Source organism: Phoca vitulina, unplaced genomic scaffold, assembly GCF_004348235.1.
Source record: "Phoca vitulina isolate PV1807 unplaced genomic scaffold, GSC_HSeal_1.0 scaffold1, whole genome shotgun sequence".
Lineage (NCBI taxonomy): Eukaryota > Metazoa > Chordata > Mammalia > Carnivora > Phocidae > Phoca > Phoca vitulina.
Window position 1 is genome coordinate 9,017,367 of NW_022589704.1, and position 27,649 is coordinate 9,045,015.

The 27,649-nt window shown below is 44.1% G+C and overlaps 1 protein-coding gene across 1 annotated transcript in view; it reads right to left on the reverse strand.

Annotated features, from left to right (window-relative positions):
- Positions 1–1,709: 1,709 nt before the first annotated feature.
- The window catches only part of CAB39 (calcium binding protein 39), an 84,810-nt gene continuing 58,870 nt past the window's right edge, over positions 1,710–27,649 (reverse strand). Inside the window, exons 3-9 of the mRNA XM_032400202.1 lie at positions 26,391–26,555; positions 24,111–24,229; positions 19,257–19,425; positions 12,117–12,176; positions 8,379–8,444; positions 4,853–4,996; positions 1,710–4,261 (exon numbers count right to left, since the gene is read on the reverse strand). Coding sequence (XP_032256093.1) covers positions 4,073–4,261; positions 4,853–4,996; positions 8,379–8,444; positions 12,117–12,176; positions 19,257–19,425; positions 24,111–24,229; positions 26,391–26,555 — 912 coding nt within the window. The 3' untranslated portion in view covers positions 1,710–4,072. The remainder of the gene's footprint in view (positions 4,262–4,852; positions 4,997–8,378; positions 8,445–12,116; positions 12,177–19,256; positions 19,426–24,110; positions 24,230–26,390; positions 26,556–27,649) is intronic.

Genomic DNA, 27,649 nt, shown 5'->3' on the forward strand with positions numbered 1-27,649 from the left:
GGGCCAGCCCTGAGGCTCCTCCCACAGCCTTGTCCATTGCCCCTGATGAAACTCCCCCCAACGGAAGACCCAGGTACTGAAAAACAGGACAGGCCCATGTTATTTCCACAGAACACCAAGTATTTAGGTGATAAAAATTTATTACCAAGGAGCTAAAGCTCATCTTGTAGAGAATGTTGAAAAATATGAATCTTGCCCCCCAAGTCTCCAGTGTCTGTCCTTCCTGAAGTGCGGCCTAGAAAAATGTATTTCACAAATTACAGAGGACACGACCTCCTGCCTAGAAACCCGGTGGTCACTCACTGTACTCGGGGACCTAGATCCCCAGGGACCCGCCAGGCACGAGGCCTCGGGGCACGTGCTGGCCCTTCTGGGCGTCAGTTCCCACCTGCTCACATGGGCAACCAAACATCAGCGGGGCCTTAGAGGTCACGGGTCCTCAGGGCCTGCGGCCAGAGGCGAAGGAAGCACTGGCAGCCGGAAGCCGACGGTCCTGTCATGGCAGAGCGGAAGTGGGACGTGTCCCGAGTGCTCCTGAGGGAGCTGTTTCCGTGGGGCTGGCTTCCGTGAGCAGCCGAGGGGGCTCTGAGGTTGTAGTGTGGGGTGTCTTACCTTGTCCTTCACACTTTCTAGAAGAGGATGGTCAGAGAGAGAGGGTATCAGGCTCTGAAAGTTGCTGTAAGGACACAAAGGGCTGGGGGGAGAACACTCCTCGTAAACCGAGCAGCAGCTGAAGGGAAGCCTATCTGGGGGCACTTCTGGCAAATTCTCAGGGGGATTACTCATTATCTCAGAGTGGCTCTCGTCTCCTGAATGAACAAGGTATCGAGCATTAAGCCTTCAGAAAGCTTTTGCAGTCAGGAGCTTCTTTGGTCCTTATAAATAATATATATAAATAAAGGAGGCAGGGTAGGAGCTACGCGTTACCTCTGAGCAGCCGGACGGACACTCAGTTCTTCTTGCCCCACGTGGGGAGGTGACACCCGAGTGGTGACTGGTAGGAAGTGGGACGTGTGCTAGCGCATGAGGCCAGCCCTCAGCGTGGCCACTTCTTCCCGTCTGATCAGAGAAAGGGCAAAGTCACAAGTTCTGACCTTATGGGACCCTGTCACCTTTGGAGATGACACACTGAACTGGAAGAGATAAATAAGATGTTTTTCACGTGAAGTGCTTTGGCAAGAACACGTCCCATGCCATCCCCACAGAGAACGGCGGTCCCACGGACAGAACCAAGGTTAAAATGAGAAGCGAGGACAGGGCTCTGCCCCCTCAGCCCAGGCGGCCCGGGGACGGACGGTCACTTCGGCGCTTCAGTGGCATTCTTGCCTTTACTGTAATCTCACCCTGTAATTTACACCCTCCTGCCCAGTGGTCCAGTTCTACCCTTGGGTGTTCACAATAAAAGGTCACAGAGCAATGGATGAAGGACCCGCTCCCCAAATCCTAGGCTCTAAAAAAGCCATCAAACAAGGGGTGACAATACTGAACTGTGAGAAGCAGGGCCAGGGAGCTGGGAGCCCCAGCACGTAAGGGAAAGTCGCATTTGACGCCAAAAGTAGAACCTTGAATAGGAAAAAAGACTCGGAGAGGCGTGTGTGTTAACTGTTTCCGGTTAGTTTGTGACAAGATTTGTGCTGGTGTTTCTCCTGACGGGGCTGTTCACAGGGACACAGGTGCAACTACCTGTAAGACACCATAAGAACGGACAATGCTGTTTCTCCAAAATTTTATTTTAATTTAAATTACAGGGCCAGCCAGATATTCTGATAAGAAATTTACGTTTCCTCAGGAAAAAAGAAATGCTTTCATGGCATTGTTAACAACTGTATACATCTCCACCTTTTTTTTTTAAGGGTTAAAAATCACATTGAGTAACTGTAACGGACTTACGTAAAATTAAACCTTTATAACACACAAAGAAACCACTTCCGGTATAGTAGTTTTGGTAATGTGAATATATTAAATGATCATAACTTCAAATGCAACTTTTCAACTTTGAATGTTTTCACATTTTTGTTAAAAAACAAAACCAAAACAGATCCCAATGCATCGGCGGCGTATGGGTTCTGACAGGCTGCACCCCCACTGCCTTCCACACGGGGGCGCCAGTGCTGTGAAGCCGCCACCCAAGTGGAAGCTGGTTGGTTGTTTCAAGTTTGAAGAACCAGCTTGGCGCTTGGCAAGGAAACCTTTCTTCCACTTGGTTTAACTGATGTTTTCACGCTAAACCCAGATACCAAGCACGAGACCACGAGAACCAGAACGCTTCATCACGGTCAAGTCTGCCGTTCCCTTCCTAAACATCTTGGATATTTTCATTTCGAGGAGCTTGGATCGCTTTCCATACTTCCGATAGAAAAACAGGAATTATTTTACACAGATTTTGGAAAAGACAGCCTCAGAAAAACCAATTATAACGTAGGCTGCCTTTTTAATGGGATGGAATAAAACACATCTATGTTTCCTGGAGCTATTTTCCTCACTGGTATTCCTAGGAGGGTTGAAAACCTCATGCTTCAAACATCCACTGGGAGACTCATTTTGCTGGCTGATAAATAATTCAATTAGTGAGAGAGGCTAGCAAAGAGTAATTATATAAATTTCTTAATCAGCTACAGCCATGCTGAATTCAAACTGGCAAACTCTGATTTGTTAAGATGTTAGTTGTGATCTCTGTATCACTAAGATGAACAGATATCATTCTAGTAACTTTACACAGATATGTTCTAGGAGACATGTTCTGCTGTGGTCACAGTAACAAAAAGTGGTGCAAAATCAGTTACTTCATAAATACTGATCATTTGCAGCATTAAGGAACAGGACATTAAAAAAAATAAATTTCCCCATAGGACACCTAGGACTAGGGACTCTTCTTTTCCTAAGAGAAGCCAAAGTTTTAATTATTCAGTTTCACAACTATTGTACTGGATTACTTACTCTAAGAAGGAAGAGGTGCTCTACAGAGGCTTCCCCCACATACGGAGAATCAGCAGTAATTTAGCATAATCGGGATCATCGGTATCTGGCAAACTCGTGACTCATTTAAATGAATAAGGCCAACATCACGCAGGAAAGCGTAGCCGACTGACGGCTCCCCAGTAGGTAACTGAATACAAAGGATTGGTTTCCATTTTTTTCTTTTAATGCTGTGATACTTAAATGTTAAATCAGCATTTTCATGTGATCGGAAGTATTTCAATTACATATGAGCATTCATTTTTTTTTTTTTGCAAAAACTCAATATTAGGTAATAGTTACATACTAATACAGTAACATTCCTCTGCTGTACAAATTAAATCATTTAAAAGAAATGAGCATTCTAAGAATTATATACAAAAGAAACCTGTACGCATTGTTGAAATGAAATGCAAGGTGTCACTGTCAGCTCTACTGGTTTAAAATACCTTCCAAAAAGGAAAATTAACAAATACCCTTCAACATATCCAGGTTTACAAGTCTCAAGAAAATCAAATGTCAAAAAATTCTAGAAAGCTGTGAAAAGCATATATACATTTTCCTTATGACCTTATGAAGCTTCACACCTTTGAGAAGTTGCTATCAATTTATTCGCACGTCAACTTTATCCACCCAAAAAGCTCACATCTTGGATACGGTTGCCCTCTGATTTCAAATGCAGCTCTGCTCCATCTTCCTTTAGTGAAGGCGTACAACCTTACCAAGAATCCACGCTCAGACCTTTAACAGAGATCAATGGAAACACGCAGGTTTAATCTGATAACAGCAATCCCCTCCTTGCCTACATCACACCACCATCTAGACATCTGCCTTCGGGAACCTAGCCACGTTCAGAACTCCTACAGCAAACAGAGTCCTTGAACTCTGAAACGACACAAAGATCAAGAGAAAGTCCACGTGTGCTCTAGTGTGCAAGAAAGCAGCAGCTACGTTCTCCAACTTGGACTAAAAAAACAAAAAAGGTAAAAATGAAAAACCGTTCACTTAACAGCAGGTTAGCAGTAAAGTTCCTCATGAACCGATAAGAGCGCCTGATGCTGAATAGCTAACAGCAAATGCTGAATTTGGATTTAATATTTTAGATGTTGACTGGAAATTAGGCTTCTTGCTGAGCTGGTCTCTTCAAATCCCTGATCTGTTTAACTAAATAGGTCTTCTCATCGTTAAATTGTTCGTCCTCGGTCCTGTCATTCTGAAACTTGCTGAGGAACTCTATAAGTTTGGTCTGGTTCTTGAGGAGGATGTCTAGGATGGGCTGCGTCTTGTTGGGATTGGCTACAAACACCTGCATGGAGAGAAACTGGCATCAGTCACAGGGAAGAACGAGACCCCGGCCGCCGGTCGCAGTCAAGACACACTGCAGAAGCTTCTGCTTTGGAAGACCTCATTTTACAAGAGGGGTGGGTGTGTGGGGGTGTGTGTGTGTGTGTATGGGGATTATATGTTTCAGTCAAAAGGACTGACACATCCATTCATGCTCTGAAATTCAGTGGCTGGTATTAAATATAGATTGATTTTAGAATAAAATGAGCAGGAATTATTTTTGGGCACAGAAAGTCAGAATAGATTTTAAGTACTAAAACCTCCAAGAAAAGCATTAAGAAATGGATTACCCTTTACCTTGTGATTAATAATATTCTATGCTGAAGATAAATGACATTCCTCTAAAATACACACTTTTCTTGTCCCCAGTCCAGATGATATACCCTGTTTCCAGGTATATTTTTGTTTAAATGTTAATACTACACAAATATGAATATTGACTGTTGGATCACTTAGATTACGAAAATGAGGTGAATACTATTTCAATAACTGGTAAATGAAATGAGATTAGCAACTCTAGAGGAAAATACTGTTTATGGTTCTAGTACTCTACCTTAAAAACGTGGAAGGCCTCAAACTGGATATTACGACTCTTGTCTCGTAGGAGATTCATCATTAATTTGAGGTTCTCTGGTTTACTGATGTACTTTGTCATAATTGTGAAGTTGTGTCTATCTAAGAGTAGTTCACCGAGAAGCTGAGAAGACATTTAAACAATTAACTCTTACATTATCAAGATTTCAAGTAAAACCAAAGTTTAAAAAAATAATTCACTTTATGATCATCATTGTTAAGCACAGAATATTAGCAGGTATTCAAAAGACTATGAGCTGAACTCAAATTATGACTGAAAAGCTACTGAGTGCCCACCTACTTGCCGCTTGCTACTTGCACACTTAAGCCTTTCTTTTGGGGGTAAGCCTATGGGGAGTCCAACACTACGCTCTGCTTGGCCCAGAATCTGAAACTGTCAGGACCTACTCTTTAAATATGCATTTTCATTATCTCAATAAAAAAAAAAACTATCAAAGAAAATGGTCAGAAGGTAAGTTATTGATAATTCTGGTTTAACTACAAATCTTAGCTTAATTAAAAAATTATTCTGGACTTCCCAGGACAGAGGGTTCCAGGTCCAAAGCTTCCATACACTTACCCTTAAGCTTGCCAAAGTTATGCTTTCATCATATCTGATTCAGGAAGGTTTATAAAAATGATTATTTCTCTGTTCTTTCTTCAGCAAAGTATCCTGAAGATACTCCAATTTTCTCTTAATAACTCCCCATCATCACTAATGACATCAATTAAGCTAAAAAAAAAAAAAAAAAAAGCCTGTCTCCAGGGCTGAGTTCTAAAGAGTCCATTATTCCGTATCAGTCCTTGGTTTTCAAATTGTCACTGCTTGCTCTAGTTTTATTTTCCCGAAACCAGCAGCCACCCCTTCATGTTGTCAGTGGGCCAACTTCTAGTCTGGGTCTAGCAGGCCTGCCGTGGGCTAGAGGTCGAGTTGCAGTCCTTGTGGCATCAGCCTGCATGGGTTCAAATCCTGGCTCCCTGCTCTCCCTGTGAGCTATGCAACCTTGAGCACATTATTTAATTTCCCTGTGCCCCAGTTTCATCAACCACAGTGGGAATGGAGAATAGGACCTACATCTCACGAGAGTGTAGTGAGGTCTGAGGGAAGCAAAATGTATGAATACAGTTATTCTGGATTAACTGCTTTGGTTAATTCCTTTCTGGGACTCCTGGCTATGTTCTAGGTACTTGGAAGTTGCCAAACAACTGATCTCTAGATAAGCAACATGTCATCATATGAAATAAAAAATAACCTGATGTGCAGGAGAACGAATCTATTCTACTTAGGATTTATAAAGAAATTATAGGAAGAATTCAGAAGGTCAAGCTCAGGCTTCACATCAATCTGAATCACAAAATATACAACTTCTAAGGTAAGAAGCAACAGGTATTTACTCTTATGAAGACTCAAAAGTTACTATTAAGTATGTGAAGGTTTATTGCTTTACTGGTGTTCATTTTCTATCATAGAAACCAAGGAAATACTGCACATGGCTCATTTGGTTATCTGGAGGAGGGTAACTGTTAATTCTTTATATTTCTTTAGACATAAAAATAAAAGTCTGAGGTCTTGCACAGGGAATACACATGAGCTGATAAAATAAATATAGGAATAATAAATGCCAATGTAGCTGCAAAAAGAGAAGTACAATTAAAATCCATTTTTAAAGTACCACTGGTTCCCAAATTGCTCCATGCATTCATGAGGTATTATGAAACTGCAGGAGCCAAAGACCAGCTTCGTGTCCATGACTAAGGTCTTGCAAATAGTGGTCTTAAACTTCTTTTTCATGGTGGCAATTCGTAAGTGGCAGAAAGGTCTTGAAAGCCCTTCTCCTTACCTAAACAGCCCCAAAATTCAGAATCTGGTCAAAGTCTATTGATTTGCCAATAAACCACCCTGCTCCCCGTCCTGTGAAGAGGTACTGGCCCTGGAAGCTACTACTACCCTAGGAAATCCTGCCTGGCGTCCTCGACCTTGGAAGATGCTGGCTCTATCCCGCTGCTCATATCTGTGTGATGCTGTGGAGACCTTGGCCCTCGGACAGAAAGGGGCTACACAGGGCCACCTGACCGTGTGCAGAATCACAGGGGGGCCTACACTGTTATCATGAATCTTACAAATGTATATTACATCACACCGATGTACAGGGAAGAAAATGTCCTTAAACAGCTGCAAGAGAAGTACCGCTCCCCAATCCCAAGATGAAAAGATTTATCTTCTCAGTGGCCATCGCCAGCCGGCACACCGGGAGGAAGGGAGGAGGCAGAGGACCCCGGGGGCTGGACCATGGGCCAGGCTGGGAGGCGAGGCCCGAACAGCAACAAGGAGTGGGAAGCGCCCCAGCCCGCCCGGACCATTTCAGCAGCGACACACTTCCAAACTGTGGCTATGGTTGGTCCCCCACTGTATGAGTTACAGCCTTAAGGGAAAAGGAAGTAGCTGGCCTGATGGAAAGGATTCTTTTGGAAATTTGGATGGTAGAGCATGTTCTCATCAAAGGACACAAAGTATAAAAGATGCCCCTGATGTCCTTTAGTCCATTCCCATAGAAAGATAAGGTCTTCACGAGTGATCTCCCCATGGCAAGAAGGGCAGCAGGAATGCAGTCCTGATCAAATGAATTCAGACAGCTCTGACAGGAAGAACTCCGAGCAGAGTAGAATTTAAAGTGGACATGGCAAAAAGTATAAATGGAATTAGGATTTTCCCCCTAAATCCTTTGTGATTTCCATCTATAGTTCCTGTCAGGACCACTTACTGACAGAGTGAGAGGTATGCTTTTATTAACTGCATTGAGAATTTTCTAGAGCAGAGGTCAGCAAATTTTCTGTAAAGGACCAGATAGGAAATGTTTTTAGACTTTGCCAGCCATATGGTCTCTGCAGCAACCGTTCAAATCTGCTGTTATCCTCTGAAACAGTCTCACATAATATGTAAATAAATGAATTATCTGTGTGCCAATAAATCTTTATTTACAAAAATAGCAGGGAGCTGGATTTGGCCCATGAGCTATAGTCTGCCAAACCCTGTTCCAGAGTTTTAAATCTTAAATTTAAATTCCAAATGGAACCGTCCATATCCCAGGTTGATACAAAGCAGCCAAACCTGCCCGTGGTTCAAGGTTTCACTGCTCACGTCCCCTCCACACAACAAGCCTGTGCCGTCCCGGGGAGCACAAGAGCTACTGGGCCTTCGTCTGGTTGAGGTAATTCTAAGTTTCAAAAACAGGCTTCCAAATGTAAAATACTGTATTGCTAAGAGGTAGAGGCCTCTGTTCAAACTTCTGTATATTCCGTTTTGGTATCCCTCCTACCGGCAGGTGGGCAGGTGCCCTGTGTGGACCACTGCTGGACTCCTTCCCTTCCACAAAAGTCTTGACCATGGACAAATATATCTTCCTCTCAAAGGTCTAAGACCCACACCAGCATATCTCCCTTTCCCCAAATACAAGTTTCAAACACAGGGTGAAGAGAAGTAAGCGACATGAAATAATCAGTCATACCTTGAGTGACTGTCTTTTTGTCACATAATTTTCTGAATGAAGTAACTTCTCATATTCACTGAAGAACTAAAACACAAGAAAACATGTATCAGGAGTTACATTTTTAAAGACTGGTAGAGAACATTAAAAAGCTGAGCACAAACTTTTTTTTTTTTTTTTTAAGATTTTGCTTATTTTGAAGAGAGTGAGAGAACATGAGCAGAGAGAGGGGTAGTGGGAGAGGGAGAGTGACAAGCAGACTCCCTGCTGAGTGGGAAGCCCGTTGTGGGGCTTGATCCCAGGACCCTGAGACCGTGACCTGAGCCGAAGTTAGATGCTTAACCGACTAGCCACCCAGGCACCCTTGAACATGAACTTCTAACACCACGAAGGCCACCAGCTGCCCTTCCATCTCACACAGCCTTCCTCAGTGGCGCTCAGAGATCCTCAGGGGTGCCTGAGGATGACCTCTAGGAGGAGGGCTCCTGGGACCGACCCTTGCCCAGCGCTAGACAGGTCCATACGGCTTAAACCTGGTATTCTTCTGTCATCCAAACTCCATATGCACAAACATAACTCCTACCCTCCAACTGTTTCTCAAGGTGGAGTCAGCTCTCATTTCTTGGTTCTAGAAAATTTCTATTTTTTTACAGTTCAGTGAGCCTGAAGCACAACCACAAAGAGAAAAGTTACCTGTTCCTTCAACGCATCAAGCAAAAGGTGAAAATAATTAAAAATAAAGGAGGAGAAATTCAGCACTGTCAAATAGGTAGGTGTCCTAGAGAAGTTGGGACTTGGGCTCAATCTTGAATAATGGCAGCAATTTCATTTAGAAAAGGGGAGGAGAAAAGTATTCTTCAGAGACAAAAAGGGAAGGACACAGCATGGATGAAGACTGGAGAATGCACAATGTGACATACTTAGGAAGTGACACATGTCCACTAGATTTACAAAATGGTGCTCACTGACAAGCGTGGTGTCACCGGCATGGTAAGGAGAAGCCCATCAAAGCAGGAGGGACACACAGGGGCCAAGGCCACACTCGCTGGAGCTGTTGGCGCCTACACTCTACCATGGGTCCTTACCAGCCAGAACCATCTGTGACTGAGAGCAGGCGTTAGCAAACTGCTGCTCTGGGGCCTAATCGAGCCCGCCACCTGCTTTTATAAATAAAGTTTTGTTGAACACAGCCACGCTCACTCACGTATTGTAAATAAGTCTGTTTATGTGTTGTCTATGGTTGCTTTCTCCAACACAGGAGACAGGAGAATCGACAGAGACTGCATGGCCAGGAAGCCTCAAGTATTTACTAAATCTGGCCCGTTACAGAAAAGGTTTTCTGACCCCTGCTTTAAAGCTAACCCAGAACATACGCTTATCTCTAGGCAGAGGTGGGAGGGCAGACTTCTCCTTCTTCAGAGAAGGATGTTAACCCGACTTTCTCCTCAAAGGATCATCAACCCAACGATCCAAACAACTGGATCTGCCTTTAATCAGTAACACAGAATATGTACCCCTCAAGTTCTTGACAGAAAAATGCAGGTTAAGATTTTCTGCTGCCCAATTTTTAGGATAAGCTTAGGTGCAAGAGATTATCCTGACGGAGGACTGGCTGAAGAGTGCACGTGTAGTCCATGTGCTCCCCCGGGGATGTCGGATCTCCTCCCTGGGTTAGGAATATGGGGCGAGGACAGGCACTGCTGGGGCTCCTCGAAGATCTGCTCTCGGGGAATTAACTACACTTCAGTTCAGCATTTCAGTCACCTTGAGGGCTGCATCCACTACATGCCACTCTGATCGAATTCCCCCGGGAATGCCAACAGGAGAAATATGTTTTGTTTTACAGGTGTTGCCATTTTTTTAACGGATTCTGTTTCTCTCTATGCTTCTGGTTATTAGAAAGCCCAGGGCCCAAGTGTGCAGGACTTCAGATGACGAAGTCTTGTGTAATCGCACCCCCTGGCTCCTCGCTCACCTTCTCACTCCCTGAGATCTGACCACACGGTCTACACACTTCTCTGTTAGCTGCCTCACATAAATTTTCCTAAAATCCTCTTAACCAATGTCATCCATTAGTAACATGTAGGAAAGTATTTTACTACAAAACTAAACTGATGTCACTGTTAGTTTGAATCTTCAGTGGGCTTTAAACTAAGATAGCGGTATGTTAGGTCAGAGAATCCCTGAGACCAGGCAGTAACACGATCCGCCGACAATTACTAGCTGCGTACTGCGTTCCAGGCGCTGCTGTCGTGCGCGCCACACACACATTCTTAGTAATCCTCACAACAACCCACGACAACAGCGATGGTGCTATTACGAGCCTTCTTTTAGGGCTGAGGATTCGAAGGCAGCCACCCAAGGTGGGGCTGGGACTTGAAGCCAGACTCCAGGCAGCCTGGTGCCGAAGCCCACGCTTCTAACTGCTGTAGAAAGGCAGCCCTGAGATGCCCGTGCTCCCACTTTAAACCAATGCACATGCAAAGAAATGTACCATATCCAAATGGAAAATTAAAAAAAACTGATGACCAGCAATGTTTAAGCCACTCGTGAGGCCTTCCATGAGGGATTTCCTATGTACTCAGCATTGCGTGATGGATGTTACCGAGTGGGAGGGAGAGAGGAGCACAAAAGAGTTCAAAAGCGCAGATTTTGCCTCTGAGAATCTTACAATTTAGTTGAACAGCAACTAAACAGTGAACGACGAAGTATTAACAGTGCGTGCCTAGGATTCAGAAATTCAAACGACTAGTGGAAGAATGAAAACCTAAGCCAGATCTCATGGCTTAGACAGGAATTTTAAGTGGGCTGTTATTATCCTAGCTTCTCTCAGCGAGCCCATCGTGTTGGGGACAGCATGACAGTTAAACCGGTCTGGCCTAAGGAGGCGCTGGTGGGCGCGGTGGGGAGCAGAGCCCAGGGCACTGTAGCCTGCTGCGTGCCTCAAGGGCACTCAGGATTGTTTACAGACTTCTGGGAGTTCTAGTACCAGGCAGTGTGACAATGGCTCAACCTGGAAGGGACCTTACTACTGGGCTAGTCCAGTGTCCTCACTTTATAAGGAGGACGGACGTCTGAGTCCCCCAGAGGTAACGGCCTTGGTCATGGCCACCAGCAGGCAGCAGCAGGGCAGGAGCAGAGCCCCCCCAGCCTAATGCTCTTCTCACCCTCAGGGTCACCCCCCCTTCTCTCTCCTGGAAGCAACAGGAATGTCAACAACTGATAGAAAGGAAGGGAGAGTTAAGTCTGATAATAATTTTCTTTTTATCTTAACTGTATATTGTCTTTCGGCAACAAAGCACTTTTATTTCCTCCCCTAAAGCAAGAAAAGATGCAAAGGGTAGTATGTCAATCAAAAAGATAAAATTCTGCTTCTGACCAAGTTAACACTCTATACCTCATTTCAGTAGAGAAATGATTATAGTACCATTTAAAACCATTACATATGCAAAATAAGTATCTGGCATAAAAATCTAACTTAAATCTTTCACTTCTGGTACAAGACTTACTATTTATTTGAGAGAGAGAGAAAGAGAGAGAGAGAGAGCACGTGCACGAGCAGGGCAGAGAGAGAGGGAGAGAAAGAGAGAGAATCTTAAGCAGGCTCCACACTCAGCAAGGACAGAGCCTGACGTGGGGCTCGATCCCATGCCCCTGAGATCATGACCTGAGCTGAAATCAAGAGTTGGATGCTTAACCGACTGCGCCACCCAGGCGCCCCCAAACTTACAATAGTAAGGTAGTATTTCATATACTTACTTTATCATAATGTTGTTCCAAAAATTCTGCACTGAGCAATTTATGTCTTGTAAGTAAATCCTAGAGAAAGAAAATACACTATTTTACAGTTGTTCTGCATTCAAGTTCTTTTAGAAAAGAGAATCCTAAAACATGCCACGCCATTTTACCTGATAAAAACTGTTGTTAAAAATCACTATACTTAAAAACATTTGAACATGAATTATATTGAAATGTTGATTCTAGGTAAGAGCGAATCAAATCGTTAATTTGAAACTGTGATTATAATGATTGTGATTAGTCACAGGTCTACAGATCTTTTTTAAAAGGAAAAATTTAAAAACAAACAAATTCAAAGAAAGGGAATAAAGCAATAAAGTGAAATAAAAGTAAATGATTATGGTAAAATGTCAAATAAAATACTGCTCCTGGTGGAGAAAGAGGAAATTTCTTTCGTTAGAAAAAGTATTGGAGGTTCCATTTTCTTCCTCCTAATTTCTGTTACATTCAGTTTCATATCTAATGCAATCTTTTTTTCAGGGGCAGAAATGTTTTAAAAAACCCCACCATGTTAAAAACATTAGCTCCTCAGTAAGCAGACTAATGCTGCAAAAATGTAGACTCAAACATCCGAATGTCCTAGAGTCCAAGTTCGCATGACTACAAAGTAGAGCTTATGTCTCACCATATGGCTATCCCAGGACACAACTCAAGGGTCATTCATTCAGAAAATATCTACTATGTGCCAGGTGAAGTTCTAGGTGCTGGGGCTACAAAGACAAAAATGTGGTCCTGGCCTTTAAAAACCTGCAAGTTAGCAACGAACTAGCCTTGGTCTCACCAGGTGGGAAAGAGAATGGGAACATGTGACAACAGAAACGGTCAGTCACTACTTGGTGAATTACTGAATACAATTCCTTTACAGCCACCTATTGGAGAGCTTAGCGCCAATAATCCCCGTTCTCTGAACCAACTCTCCTTGTTTTCTTAGCTGTTTATGTTTGAGTGGCCCAGGTCGCGATGAACTAGTGTTTTCTGAAGTATGTCCAAGTGTAATGCCGGTCCTAAGAAACGCTCTAGGAAATGTTCCACGGTCAAACACATGTGGAAAGCGCTACGGCTCTGGTTCCCTCGTGGGAACCTGGCAGGCCTCGAGAAATCCTGCAGGGAGCTCTTCTGTCACCTACTGTGTGACTGCCCTTCCCTGAAACGCCTTCCTCACACAGGCTTTCCCCTTGGCCTAGCTAACTACCACCTTTGAACCTTGCTCCCACATCACTGCCATAGAGAAGCCTTCCAGACTGGTCACCAGCACCGAAGCATGGACAGAGTTGTCTTTATGTCTGTGGGACTATCTGATTACCATCTCTCTCATGCTAGACTGTAAGTTCTGTAAATATTATGGTCATGTCTATTTTTACTAATCTTTGAATCCCCAGCACCCATGCAGTGCCCAGCACATAGTAGGAGCTTAATATTTAATAAATAAATGAATGAACCAACAAAATCAGGGAACAGGTTTGGGAAAAGATCACATCTAGCAATCTTCAAAGTATGCTTTTAAGAAGGCTTCTAACTCCACCCCAAAGATTTACAGGTGTTCAAACTGCTGGATTGGGTATGCATTATATGCCCAGGAAAAGACCTAATTTTTTCCAAATCTCCCTTGGGGATTAAATCGACAAAATTAGGAAACCTGAAGTTTGAGCATCCTCAAGAAGCCGGAAAAGAAATGCTATGAAGCTTCCCCATATGGGGCAGGAGATGGGGGGGTGAAAAGGAGAATTTATATTACCTTAGCATATTGGCCCACGGGAGTTAGCTATTAGGGAGAGAGGTACACAAGACCTTGAAGGGAATGTATCAAGGATGCTTGTTAAAGGCACTTCCTCCTTCTATACGCTACAGTCATCTGTTTATGGTGGTCCCCCCCTGTGTAGGAGCCTCAAGGGCAGGGGTCTGCCTGGTTCACTGCTGAACCTCAGCACCTACAGAACGGTGCCTGGCACAGGACTGGCACTCAGGCTTGTGGAGTGAGCTGAATGAACAAATGAATAAGCGAATTAAGGGATTAGTGTGTCAGGATCCATGCAAAACTAAGTGTCATTTCTTTTTTTGTGTGTGGCTAAGTCATTCTGGAGACCAATATAAGGAAGTACAGTGAAAGGAACCCAGTGTTCACTGCTCTGCCATAATCTGACAGAAGAGAATGACGAAGGTAGGGATCTTAAAGACAATGGCTCTCAACTGGGGTTGATATTAGGGACAGGGAGGTAGAAAATACTGCTCAGAAAGCAAAAGTCCTAAATACGTGGTGCAATAGATTTTTACTGAAGTTTTGAGTAAGGAAAGTACTCTGAAGGTTGGATCTCAAATAGCAGCAAGAGCCTCATAGTTGGGCCACACAGGAAAAGTGGGGACCTCTAACATCTCCCCTCTAGGAAAGATTCTATTACCATTTGGTTTCAAGAGACCAGGAAACCCCTGTCAATCTAGGAATCAAATCTCAATGACCTTGGGGTAGGAGAGACTGAAGGGGCGCTCTGAGACTGCTGAAGTAGGGGCCGGAACCCCAATGCACCGCAGGACATAAGCTCCTTGTCAAGACGGGCCACACGAGGGCCTGGACAGGAGTGACACACTGGTAGGAAAGAAGCAACTGCTGAGAGCCAGCACTGAAAAAGGCTGATTCTAAGCAGGGAAAAGAGGAGGTGGGGACTTGGGCAGAGCCTCTATCTACTGAGAGATGAGAAGGAACTTCAGCCTAGGGGCTAGACCAAGAGCTCCGGAGAGTTCAAATCACGCTGGGGGGGACAGAAGAAAACAAAGGGAAAAGGTCATGCAGTCAGTGGTCAGCAACCTGCAAAATGTCCAGGGTGCCATGTGGTCCCAGACCACAAGGTGCTGGGTCAGCTAGCAGTGGGGAGAAGGAGCAGGATCTCTGATTTCCTCCCTATCTAAATTCTAGTCTTCCCAAGGCCCTGGCAGGACTGGGAGAAAGGCAGGGGTCATCTCCCGAGCCCAGCAGATTGAGCAGCCAACTTTTAGGGTATGCTGAATTTAAAAAGATTCCTAAAAGCTAGTAAGTTGGGGTCTCAAAACACCATGTGGCAAGGACGGCCCTGGGGTGCCTGAGGAAATGCCACTGACCCCAGGGCTCGATTTCACAGAGCCTTGGCAAGTTGTGTGGCTCATTTTCCTCCTTGATGCTTGACCATGTCCCAGGACAAAAGACTCAATTCTTCCAACTGTGTGGTTTCCCTTTGGAGCTCTTGAGGGTTAGAAAGTCCTCCCTGTGCTGGAGTCAAACCTATCCCCGGGTTATTTCCAGAAACTGTCAGAGCCCACAGAAATAGGTTCAACCCACTGTCTATAGGACCCCACTTCACATACATGTAGTGCTCTCACGGCAAGTCCCTACCGAGTCTTCTCTTCTCCAGGCTAAATACGTCCAAGTTCCTTTAACCACTCCTCGCATGACAGGTTCTGAGTCCCCCTCACCATCTACTGTCTTCTGAAAGTCATCTATTTGTCTATGTGCCTCTTAAAGGGTAGCGCCTGGAACGGAACACATTTACGTGTTGTTACCTTAATGGCTTATAGTGGGGCGAGACCATCATCAGCTCCTTAGGTCACACACTATGTGGTCACACGTGGCTCTGGGGCAGCAGCATCACACTGCTTAATTTTACAGGACGTATGCAGAATTTTGGTTCCTCAGAGTGGGCTCTGGGGCAGACTGCCTGCGTTCAAATTCTGGCTGCCCCACTTACAGCCTGACTTCACCCAACATTTCTACAGACTCCAGTTTCCTTATCTGTAAAGGAGATGGCTGAGTCGGATACGAAACTGCCTACATTTCAGTAACTATTAAGCTTAGTAATTATTATAGCTATTAGTCACTATATTATTATGCCTTCTTCCCACATCCCTTATTTACAAAGTTGGGTCCTCGAGTGGAAGACCTCAGTCTGTTCTGTTCTGGCCTCCCCGGATCGCTATGAAGCCTTATTTTAGGATCACCATTGTCTGCTAGCTTTCCTTTCACAGCTGTCACCTACACATTTGGTAAGTAGGCCTTGTCACCCTTTATCTAAGTCATTAACAATGTTCAGCTGGGCTGAGACAAAGCCCAGTGGAAATCCACCAGAAATTTCTCTCCAGGGTGATGGCAATCCATTCTCTAGCACCCTATGGACAGGATAGCATTCAATTAGATGTAAATCACTACACCGAAACTCTAGCTCTGATCTTTTCACCGATTCCATGAAAACAGATCTGTACGATTATTCAACATCCAGTATATCCTCACGGTCATAAAGGAATAATTCTAATAGCTACTGTTTGCTGCACACATATTGTGTGGAGGCACAATAACCCCGACATACTAGTATTATTACTTCCATCTTAACAGATGAAGAGCTTGAGATTAAATCCACAGCAGAGCTGGGAAATGAACCCAGGCAGCCACACGCTCTAAGTCCCCTCAGCTACTGGCATCTATGAGATTAATAGGACTGAACTTATTCTTCGTGAATGCATGCTGGCTGTGGGTACACGGTTTCCTTTCCAAAATGCTCAGAAATCATCTCTTTAGAAACACTTTCTAGAACCTTACACAGGTATAACATTGAGCTCCAAGCTCCACCAGCCTCTCTGGGGAATCTACCTTCTTTTACTCTGGAAAAATTGGAAATATATTTGTTGGCCTTCTGATGCCCCTCCCCATCTCCTTAAGTCCTCAAAAAAGAAAACACTAACAACATTTGGTCACTAATCTACTATCTTAGTACACATTCATTCAAGCTACAAATCTTGGACACATTCAGAGCAGGTAGTTTTGGGTTTTTTAAAAAATATTTATTTAAGTAATCTCTGCACCCAACGTGGGGCTTGAACTCATGACCCCGAAATCAAGAGTCACACACTGTTCTGACTGAGCCAGTCCGGCGCCCCTGGGGCAGGTAGTTTTTAATTTCCTTTTGCGACTCAGCACCTGTTCCACAGACTCTAAATACAGGTTTATGGATGAGCTGCATTTGTTTGAAAGTCTTTATGTGCAGAGTGCATTTTCTGGAGAGAGAGGTCTGGTCACGTGCTTCAAGGTTAGCGCAAGCCACGGATCTATCCTCCTTTTTCGAGGATACAAGCAGTCTCTCAAAGAGGACAGCAGGAAACCAGGACAGGAGAGTCCTCCCTCCCGGTCAGCACGTCTGGTGGGAGGCTCTGTCACTGTCACGGCTAACCCGGGTTCCCTCTAGGGAAGGTGGGGAGGGAAGGTCTGCCTGATAGGTCTGTCTGTCTGTCTCTCTCTCACACGCTCTCTTGGTTTTGGGCTCTACTTGACTTTGTTTCTCGTAGCGCTCTCTGTTCAGGGGCCTCCTGAGAGAGCTCCTCCCTTTCTGTGTCATCAGGAGCGGCTGAGACACACAAGCCAGGGCAGCTTCTCAACGCGGTCTCTTCCAGCGTCCATCCTTCGAATCCTGCACTGTGCTGCAAAGCTTCCCTTCCTCAGGCAGACCTACCTGCCAGGCGCTGGGTGCCCAGTCTCTCGCCCTCTGGCTAACGCGACCTGCCGGGGTTGCTTTACCCACAGTGATTCCACCACCACTGCTTTCTCCTTGGTGAGAATGTCAGTCAAAGCAGCAGCCCTGACTGAGGGCTGATACTGAAACTATCGGCGAGGCCAATCAGGACTGTCAGATACCGCGAATCGCGTTTCCGGCGGTGCTGACCCGTCTCTGTCACCCGCGGGCCCGCTGGGGCAGGCGGTCCGATGGCGCTCGCACACCGCACACCGCCGCCGCCGCCGCCTCGCCCACAGTGAGCGCCCTCAGCTCGTGCCTTGCTTTCCACACAGGGTCTCTCTCCGTAACAGGCCTGCTGCTTTACAACGGGGCATCCCCTTCCACTATATCCCAAGTAGGAGTCCTACCCCCAAAATGCAGTGACACAAAAGACATCACATTTGTTGCTCTGTTATAACCCCAAATTCAATCCATTTTGCTTTGTACGTTGACATAAAAATATCTGAGATCTTACCTAAGGCTTCTGATATCCTCTTTAATAATGGTTTCAGGAAAATAAATCCTTGCGCACCTCTCACACTATTACCTCATTCTCGTTTCATGTGAAACCCTAATGGCCAGGTCCCCAGGTTTTCATCCTGTTTTAAGGGTGTTCATTCACTGTGAGGGACATACTTTACCCAGAGACCTAGGCGTGTGCTCATTATCTCAAGGGCTCTTTATCGTCATAATACTGAACCCTCATGAGAAAAGTGGCTGCTTCTCACTAAAACAGTGTTCATGGTTTCTAAGCAAAGTAGTCCGCAGGTTAGTACAATTAAAGTAGCAGTAAATATTCACTTATGAGGTCAGACATTTTATATAAGGGAATGTAACATCTAAAAGCTTACTTTCATTGTGAAGAACACTAATATAAATATTACCGCTTTATATACTGGAAACGGCATGGAACCTTGCAATGCAAAACAAAAATGTGCACGTTGTACAATGGTATCGTACCATGTGTGTATTTAGTTTATACAAATACACAACAGGGAGATGAGGTATACAGGGAAGGGCGGCTACATAACAATTTGGACAGTGCAGGTGATTCTGCTCCCTTTCCCCCAAGCATTTGATAAATAAGCTTTGGCACGAGCATGAGGTAGGAGAGCTAAGTCTATCGTTCCCTTGGGCCTGTCCACAATGTGGAAATCTCTGTCCTGATTGTGGTTCTAGTATTTAAAGACATGCCTATTCCAAATTAGCATGGCCCTGAATAGAAGACAACTACTTTGTCCAGTGTTTAACCAAAGAAACTGCTGTAGTATGTTCCAACACAGGAGAAAAACCTGTTTGCTAGATGTACGTATAACAATACACCACACCTAATGGGTAATTTAACAGAAAAGTGTGCTTTTGCCCACACTGCCCACACTTTTAGATAGAGCTTACAATCTAACTCTTCCACCCTTTTTAAGCTGTGACTCTCTTGCATACACCTAAGTCACACGGACACACATAAAACATATCTTCTCTCCTCCCGCTAGAGGGCAGCCGTGTATAGACTTGGAGCTTAGAGGTTCAGGAAAAAAACAGCAAACCAGTTAATCAGACCTACAAGTGTATTTAGAATTCTATAGTTTTATGTTACCTTGAATGTGGCAAATGCATCTGAAGCTATGTCAAATGTTGACATTTCGACATATCTGAAGAAATCGTAAAATTGTTCTGACCACAAAATGATTTTTGCAAGTGGTTCATGTCTGATGCATTCTCTCAACATTATTCCACAATTTAGAGCTATTTCTGGAGATTCATACCTGCAAAAAGAAAAACAAACCATGATTGCTGTTTTAAAACTCCTCTAACACTGAACAGTTCAAATTTTTAGAATAGGAAGTTTCAGATGTGTCCTAATTGACCAGAGAAGGTTACAAAAGGCATCCCTCTCAGAGGAGGGTCTGTGCTCAGGTTAACTTACTCTAGAGGGCGCACACATATTAGCTGGGGATAACTGCTTCAAACCAAAGAAAAATAACAATAAATAAACGTTCATAATTTAAGCTAAAAGATTTGAGGAGAAGTATTCAGGGTCTGACTTCCAAAAAGGGGCTAGATTTACGTGTGGTGCTCTCAAGACTTCAGAAAAACCAAAAGCTGAATCAAAAACCATTATGAAACAAAATCGTTTCCCAAATTCATAGTATCTAAACAGGGCTATCAAATATACAGCATTTATACTTCATTGTTTCAATTCAATACTCAAAATAGAACCTTCAAGACTCCTGGCAACATGAACCCTACAAAGTTAAAAAGCCTGATCCTGAGGAGGTCACAGAGCGCTTGTCAGGAGAGCCTGGAGGATTCTCGGACTCTCGCAGTGGGTGCCGGGGACGCCCCGGCATCAGTCATGCACACACGGCTGTGTCTCACCTCGGTCAGAAAGGAGCCCCATTTTCCTCTCAGCCGCGCTGCCCTCCCCTTCTGCCGGCTGCCTAGCCTCGGGGACTGGCCTTGGCCCCTCCACCGCCTCTAGGGCTGCATGCACCGGCTCTGTGTCTTTCCCACCTACCGGCTCCTCAACCCTCCCGCATTCGTTGCATTTCCCAACATTCTACTTGCAAAAGACCTCTTCCTGGCTAAAAGAAACTTCTCTCACAACATAAATTCTACTCCTTAGTGTCCCAACAGTGCCAACCTTTGCATCTCTGTCTCTGAAAAAGGAAAAGAAAAAGCTCTCTCAGTTCTCCTTTTTACCCCTCGCGAGGACTGTTCCTATTTCTTGCCTGGCTGAGGGTGTTCCTCCGTGGCCGCTGGCCTGCTAGTGATCGCCCGCACAATTTCACGGCTCCCACCATGACTCCACAGTTCCCTTACCCAGGTCTGCTCCTGAACTCTAGTTAGGCATTTTCTGTTGCCTCTGGACAACTTCAGTTAAAGGTCTACCATAAGCACTATATATCTAAATTCAAATCTCATCTTCCTCCGCAAAACAGTCACCCTCCCCTGCTTCCTCATTTCTATAATTTGGCGCCACGATTTTGTTTCAGATACCTGGGTCTAAAACAGGTCTTCCAGAACTTTCTCATCTGATAATGTAAGTGTTCTATACCTGTGCTGTCCACTGTGACAGTTACTACTAGCCACACGTGGCTACTGAGCACTTGAAATTTGGCTAGCATGACTGAGGGATTGAATTCTAAATGTTACTTAATTTAAATTGATTTAAAACAAAATGATGGCGTGTGTTTAGTAGGTACTGCACTGGACAGAACAGTTCACACTTTCCCCCTTTCAGCACATCCAAACCTTCCCATCTTCGGTGTCACCACCACCCATCCTTTTTAAGATTTCTCTGAAATATTTTAGTTTCATTTCCTTTCATCCATCCCCACTGTTGCAGCATTAACTCACACCTAGAGAAAGGCAAGAGCTCCCTAACCAGCATCTTTGTTTAAGCTGTGTCTTAACCATTTTACCCAACACACAAGGGTATCAACAGCATTTCTAGCTTAGGAGTTCAAAATGATTTCTACTTGCCAATCAAATAAAGACAAACTTCTGGGCTTAATGTCCAGGCTTCTCCTCATGAGATCTGTTCCTACCGTACAACGTCATCTTCCACTCGGCCATCCAGCACTCACTCTGATTATCTCCTTATTGCTGCCCATCACTATGTCCATTCCTGTCCCTGGACCCACTCTCTTTTTTTCTAACTATGCAAACTCCAAACCCTCTGGAACTCCAATCATTAGTCTCGCCTCTTTTATCAACCCTTGCCTCATTGACTAAACATTTTATCCCCTGAAATCCTACAGTACTAATCATTCTCTAGCAGTGGTGTCCCTCTGTCGTGCACGGGTTCATCACAGAGCCTCAAGAAGATCCAAATGACTGCCTCTGTATCATGTGTGGCCCAGCAACTAGAATGCTGACTGACGCTCTGGTCATGAAAATGTCTGCTCACAAAATGGCTGATCGTACCATTCACCACTGGTCTTAATTTAATAAGCAGGAGACTAGAAAGACAAGAGTAAGACAGTTTGGTACAACAAGTTGGGCAGGTTTTGATGGTGGTTTGTCAAGCTTGTCTTAAATGATTAAGCCATAAACCACTGAGTGCAGGGCAAGCAGTTATGCTGCACAACCTGTCAGCACTAGAGGGGAAAACACATTAACATTCAAGTCACCGGAGGAAGAAACTACTCCCTCCAGATGCAGTCAAGCACTAGCAACAAGATTATGTTCAAATGCACACGGACGCCAGCAGCGTAAGTCCCCCGACGTCTAACAACAAAGGACTTCCAGCCTATGCAGGTGGTCATGCTGTACGCGAGCAGTCTAAACTCACGAACTAAGGCACAGAAATCTTAAAAGGTAGTTCACAAGGCTCCTTGAAGAAATGGCTGTTTCCAAGTCTGGGGTAGGAACCCGTACAAAATGAGCAAGGGACATCTTATGCCAGAAAGCAAGGAAGCTATCAAAGACTAATGGGGTCTTGCCATAAGGACATGGGCACCAACCTGAAGGAGCTTCCCAATGGCCCAATGATGACACAATGTGGATATAAAAATCTGGACATAATGACTGCAATGGACTGAAACACATCAAATATGTTTTAAATCCAACCCCCCCCCGCCCCGCCGGCTGGAGTTCATAAAGACTTGCTCACCAATTTAAAAGAACAGAAGACAAAAGAACACACTAAATGAAACCACAGGGATGCAAAATCCAAAATATGGGATTTTTCTATAGAACAAATGACCCAGTTGCTTCAACAAAGAAAAAAGAAGGCATAAGAGTCATATGAACCAAATTCAGTTTGTGGACCTTGCTTGGAACTGGATTTAAACAAACTAACTGAAAAATGGCATTCTGTGTGTGAAAGTCTGGGGCATCTGAACACTGAGTATAAGATAACATTGGGTTTGTAAATGGTTATCGTGACTATAGTAAAAAACAAATCCTCGGATGTATTATGTATAAAATCCTAGGCATGCATACTAAAGGACTGTTGTGTGTGAGGAGGGAAAAGAGGAGGCAAGGGCAATGAAGTAGGAGTGACAGAAGGTTAGTGACGGTCAGAGCTGGGGAAGGGGTAGGAAAAGGCTGGTTATTTTCTTCCCTCCAGCTTTCTGCACACTTTCCACTCTAAGGGCTAAAAAAGGATGGGGAGACCAACACCAGCTGCATTTTCATTTCTCCTCCTCTCTTCCCTCACTGAGTTTTCTGCTCTGGCCCGCTCATGTGAGAGCTCTCAATTTTTCTTTAAATTGTACCTTAAAATTCTGAATTCACATGATTTTAACAATGTTTATATCATACCTCTGGCTACTTTCAAGCGAAAATGTAGGCAAACTAATTGACGGATTTTAAGAACCACTGCTTTCTATGGAAAAGGAAATACTCTGTTTAAAAATACACAAAGGCATCTGGAAGGTGCTCTAAGAACACCAAAATTTCAAACTACTCACTACATGTTTACACACGCAACTCTGGATTGGTAACAACAAAAAATTAGATGCCAAAAGTTCTGTATGGCAACATCTGAAGAAGCAACATAGATATTTAGAAATAGAAAGAAGGAAATAGAATGCTGGCATCAAACACATGCACTGACTCATGCTTTGTCTAAACAAGTTTGAACTTGGGGGAAGTGTTAAACCGCAGAGATATGAATCAGAGGGAGGCAAGCTATAAAGCGAGGGGTGGGAGAGCAAGCTGATTCACAGTCATGCCAGTAAAAAGCTTGTCCGCCAATTTAATAGAACAGCACCCAATGCTGGGACAAACAGATGCACACCAGACCCAGAGCTGGCAAACAAGTCCTGTGTGAAACAACAGGGGGTGACCTTGCCAATCAGGGAGGCTCACTATTGAGGGAGAAGAGGATTTGTTTTCAAGTTTTTAGGCTTTTTTGGTTTTGGTTTGTTTTTCAATACTAACAAACTACCATAAATGCCTGCTTATTAGTCCAGCTGTTAACTCCAGGAAGATGCACTAAGTGGGTGAGCGAGCAGACACACACAGGTAAAAAGCAGAGGGCGGACTTCATAAACATGTTCTTTGTTGATGGAACACAGGTAAGCTATACAGCACCCCAGCTCCACTTCCTAAGCAGCTTCTACTGCCTCACAGTGTGCATATCTGTCCAAAGAAGACGTCTTTAAACAAAGCATTTAACTGACAGTTCATATAAACTTTTAAAATCTGGAGACTAGAAGTAAGACCACAGAAGACTTTTTTTCCTTCAGTTGTATAGGATTTGAGAATTTAAGGGCTCACGATTCACCCACTTTTAAACTCCCATATGGGTATTTTCAAATTCAATTTACCTCCCTGGCCGAATTTTAAGGAGGGAAATGTGTTTAAGATGTTTGGAAAAATTAGCTGACTGAACTATAGAGAAAATACTTTCCCACATTTGCCATTCTGTCTTTGCCCAAGACCATCTTTCCTTTTTATTTTTCAACTGAGAATATAAATTTTGTTACATTGTACATACCCTTTCAATAACATGAACAAAATATTCTGTTGAGTGCAGATGTATTCAACAGTAGGAGTTCTTGTACCAATTTGTCTTCTGAGAATATTGTTGAAAATTTGAGCCACGTCTTTTTTGCCCTATTAGGAATACAATCATTAAAATGTTTACCCGACTAATCACCAAAAAGCCCATCCACCCTCCCAAGTAAACTCAAATTAAGGCATTGCATATTTGTAATTATGACTGAATATCTGACTTTAAAATGTTCACAGATATTAAATTTTCTTATTTATAATTCCAAATTCTAAGTTTTAATATTATACTATTTTTAATATGAGTAGTATGTTCACAAAGTGAAATCTTACTACATATAATTTCAACCATTTCTAACCCTTAGAATCATGTGGACTCAGATATGAAAAATAAAACCTTGCTACATGCTTACAATGTTCAGGGATCCGATTCCTGCCCATATGGAACAAGCAGCCTCAAATAAAATGCTCGTGTTGTAAACAATATATATAATTTCCTTTTATAGTGATGGAAGGAAGAGAAGCTGCATAAGCTGCATTCTGCTAGTATAATAAAACTAAAAGAATCCTGTAAGCAGCTGAGCTTTCATGGCAAATAGACATATCCCCCTATTAAGCTAGGTCTACTTCAGAGAGATTTTATATAGATTAATAATGAAGGCTCTAAGTACCACATGATGTAGCAGTTCAGAGGTCAGAATTATACAACTGTACTTTACTAAACAAAACAGAAGGACTTTACTGCTATACAGCGAACCTTATAATCAGAAAACTGCACAAGAAATTAACAAATGGAAAACAAACCCATGAGATTTTTCAGAATGGCCACCTGGTGTGAGGCTGACAAGCCTGCAGGAGAGTGAGTGAAATGCTACTTTCCAGCGCCTGAGATCCCGGGGCCTGTGCTAGGTCAGGAGTAGCAATGGCAATCTCTAAGAACACATTTCAGTGGCACACACTGCTCTTAAATTTAAGTCTCAAATGAATATTAAAGTCAGTGTCCGGGTCGGGGAATGAGATGGGTGGACAAAGCAGAAGGAACTGGATGTTCCAGCGCATTCCCAACTTCACAGAGGAAAGAGAAATTGCTGTTGGTGGAATCTGATACGCTATTAAAAATACATGAAATCATCTATATAAATGGAAATATCATTTTTATCTGTTCTACAGGATAGAAGTAAATTTTTATTATCCTTTATCATCAATATTATATTCAAGTTAACCTATGAACCACACCCTCCCATCGCTCTCCAACACTGAGTCTGATTATCCGTCTGCCATTCTCTCCTCTGATTTTTCAAGCACCTGCACAGACATCTAATTGATCACTCAGGACGATAAACGCTGGGCTTAAAACAAAGCACACCCATGACAAAGACTCAGAGGAACCTGCTCATAACCATGCCAGGGCCCTTCATTATCATATATACTTCTCAGACTTCCTTTCAGACTGGTATCAAGGACCATTATTCTCACTGTTAAATTCACTAAATATCTAACATGGCACGATTCAGCTGTATAAGCTTGGGCAATAATATCAAATGCCTAGCAGGGCCAGGCAGGAGACACAGCTGGGTAAAGCAGGCCCTGGGACAGAAAAGCAAGCTGCTGTCTGCAGCACGCCCCAGTGTGCCATGGGGTGGTAGGTGCTCTGTTCCAGCTGAGGGGCCATGTAGGCCTACAGGCTCCATGTTGACAGCGTCAAAATTTTCAAGGGAAGCCAGAAATTCAAAACTGCTTATAAGGTCTCCTGCTATTTAACTGTTAGCCTAATTTAAACATCTAAAAGCAGTGCCAAACAAACAGAACATATGATCTTCACTGTAATGAGTTCTTAGCAGGTTAGAAAAACAAAAAACAAAAAAACAAACCAAAACACAACTGGATATCCCCTAAGATCTCCCTACCTCTAATGTTCTATGGTCTTCTTTAGATTGTTGACTCCTTGAGAATCCAAGGCCAGTGAATTATGTAAAAGGGCAGCTACTTATTAAATATAATGTAAACAAAAGGGCACAACGAATACCGAAGAAACTTCATACGCAGTGTGGTGAAAGAGGAGGCGACCTGGCCGCGGCCTGAGGCGGCCCTGAGCTCCTGCCCCGCTCTGCTCATTAGGCAGGCAGCCTGGGCACGTTTGCAGGTCAGCGACCCCTGAGCCAAGAGCCTGACAGGAATCTTAGGATCTTTCGGAGGAGAGAACACAAGGAAAAGGGCCATGAAGAAGGTACCGTTTTTGAAAAGTTTTTGAAGATTGATTTCTTACCTCAAAGTCAATGAGCTGTAAATCAGCTACCAGGGTGCTCAGGAGCCCGCTGTTATATAGTTCTTGAGCGAGCTGCGCCACTGCTTCGGTCTGTGGCTCTTTTTCGTTTGTGCCATATAGGATTTCTTTCATGGCAACCAGATTTTTGGAAACTTCTTCTGTGGCCTGATTTTGGGGGAGAGGAGAAAAACTCCTTTAAAAAAACATATGACATGCGTCCATTTGTTACATACCTTCTCTCTCGATTATATACCCACAGAGTGACGTCAAGACACAAAGGTGGACAAGCCCCGTCGAGGCCCTCGGGAGCTGAGCACGCGTGCGTAAGCACATGTGAGGACTGACACACGCGTTCCAGGGGGAAGGCGAGCAGATTCACAACACGTGCGCTCGAATGCTGAAAGCAGTGTTATTATGGTAGAAACAGAACAGGGAGAGAAGGTTCAAGTCTGCCTCCTCTGGGAGGGAAATGACATGGAAGAGGCCCCTGAGCCGACCCCAAGAACGGAGAGCCACGGACGAGCAAGGACGAGGGAAAGGGGGATTGAGGAAAAGGAATGGCATGAGGTGGGGAAGAAGGAGGGGGAGAAGCACAGAGTCTGTCTGAGGAAAGGTGTGGAGGGAACAAGGGAATGACAGCAGAAGGTGGCTTTGAATGCTGAGCTAAAATGTTAGCAATAAATAATCATCGGAGAGCCTCCACTTCTGGCTAAGATAGAGGAACAAGAGCCAGATTTACCTTCCCCCATGAAAAAGATGACAAAAGAGGAGAAATTATATGAAACAATAGATTTTATTTATTTTTATTTATTTTTAAAGATTTTATTTATTTATTTGACAGAGACAGAGACAGCGAGAGCAGGAACACAAGCAGGGGGAGTGGGAGAGGGAGAAGCAGGCTTCCCGCTGAGCAGGGAGCCCGATGTGGGACTCGATCCCAGGACTCTGGGATCGTGACCTGAGCCGAAGGCAGACGCTTAATGACTGAGCCACCCAGGCGCCCGAAACAATAAATTTTAAACACTGAACTTCAGCCAGCACAGGACAGTGACCCCTGCGAGAAGGGGAAGAAATGAAGTGAAACTCACAACTGCCCCAGGGTCCTGCCTGGAGAAGGGTTTCTAGGCCCCAGCGCGGGGGGGGGGGGGGGTCTCCAGGAGTTGAGGAGACAGAGCTGGGAATCCGCAGGGCAGAGTACCAGAGAGGAGAGAGGTGTGCAAAGACACACTGCTTCCTCAGCGGAGTACTGATAAGCCTGT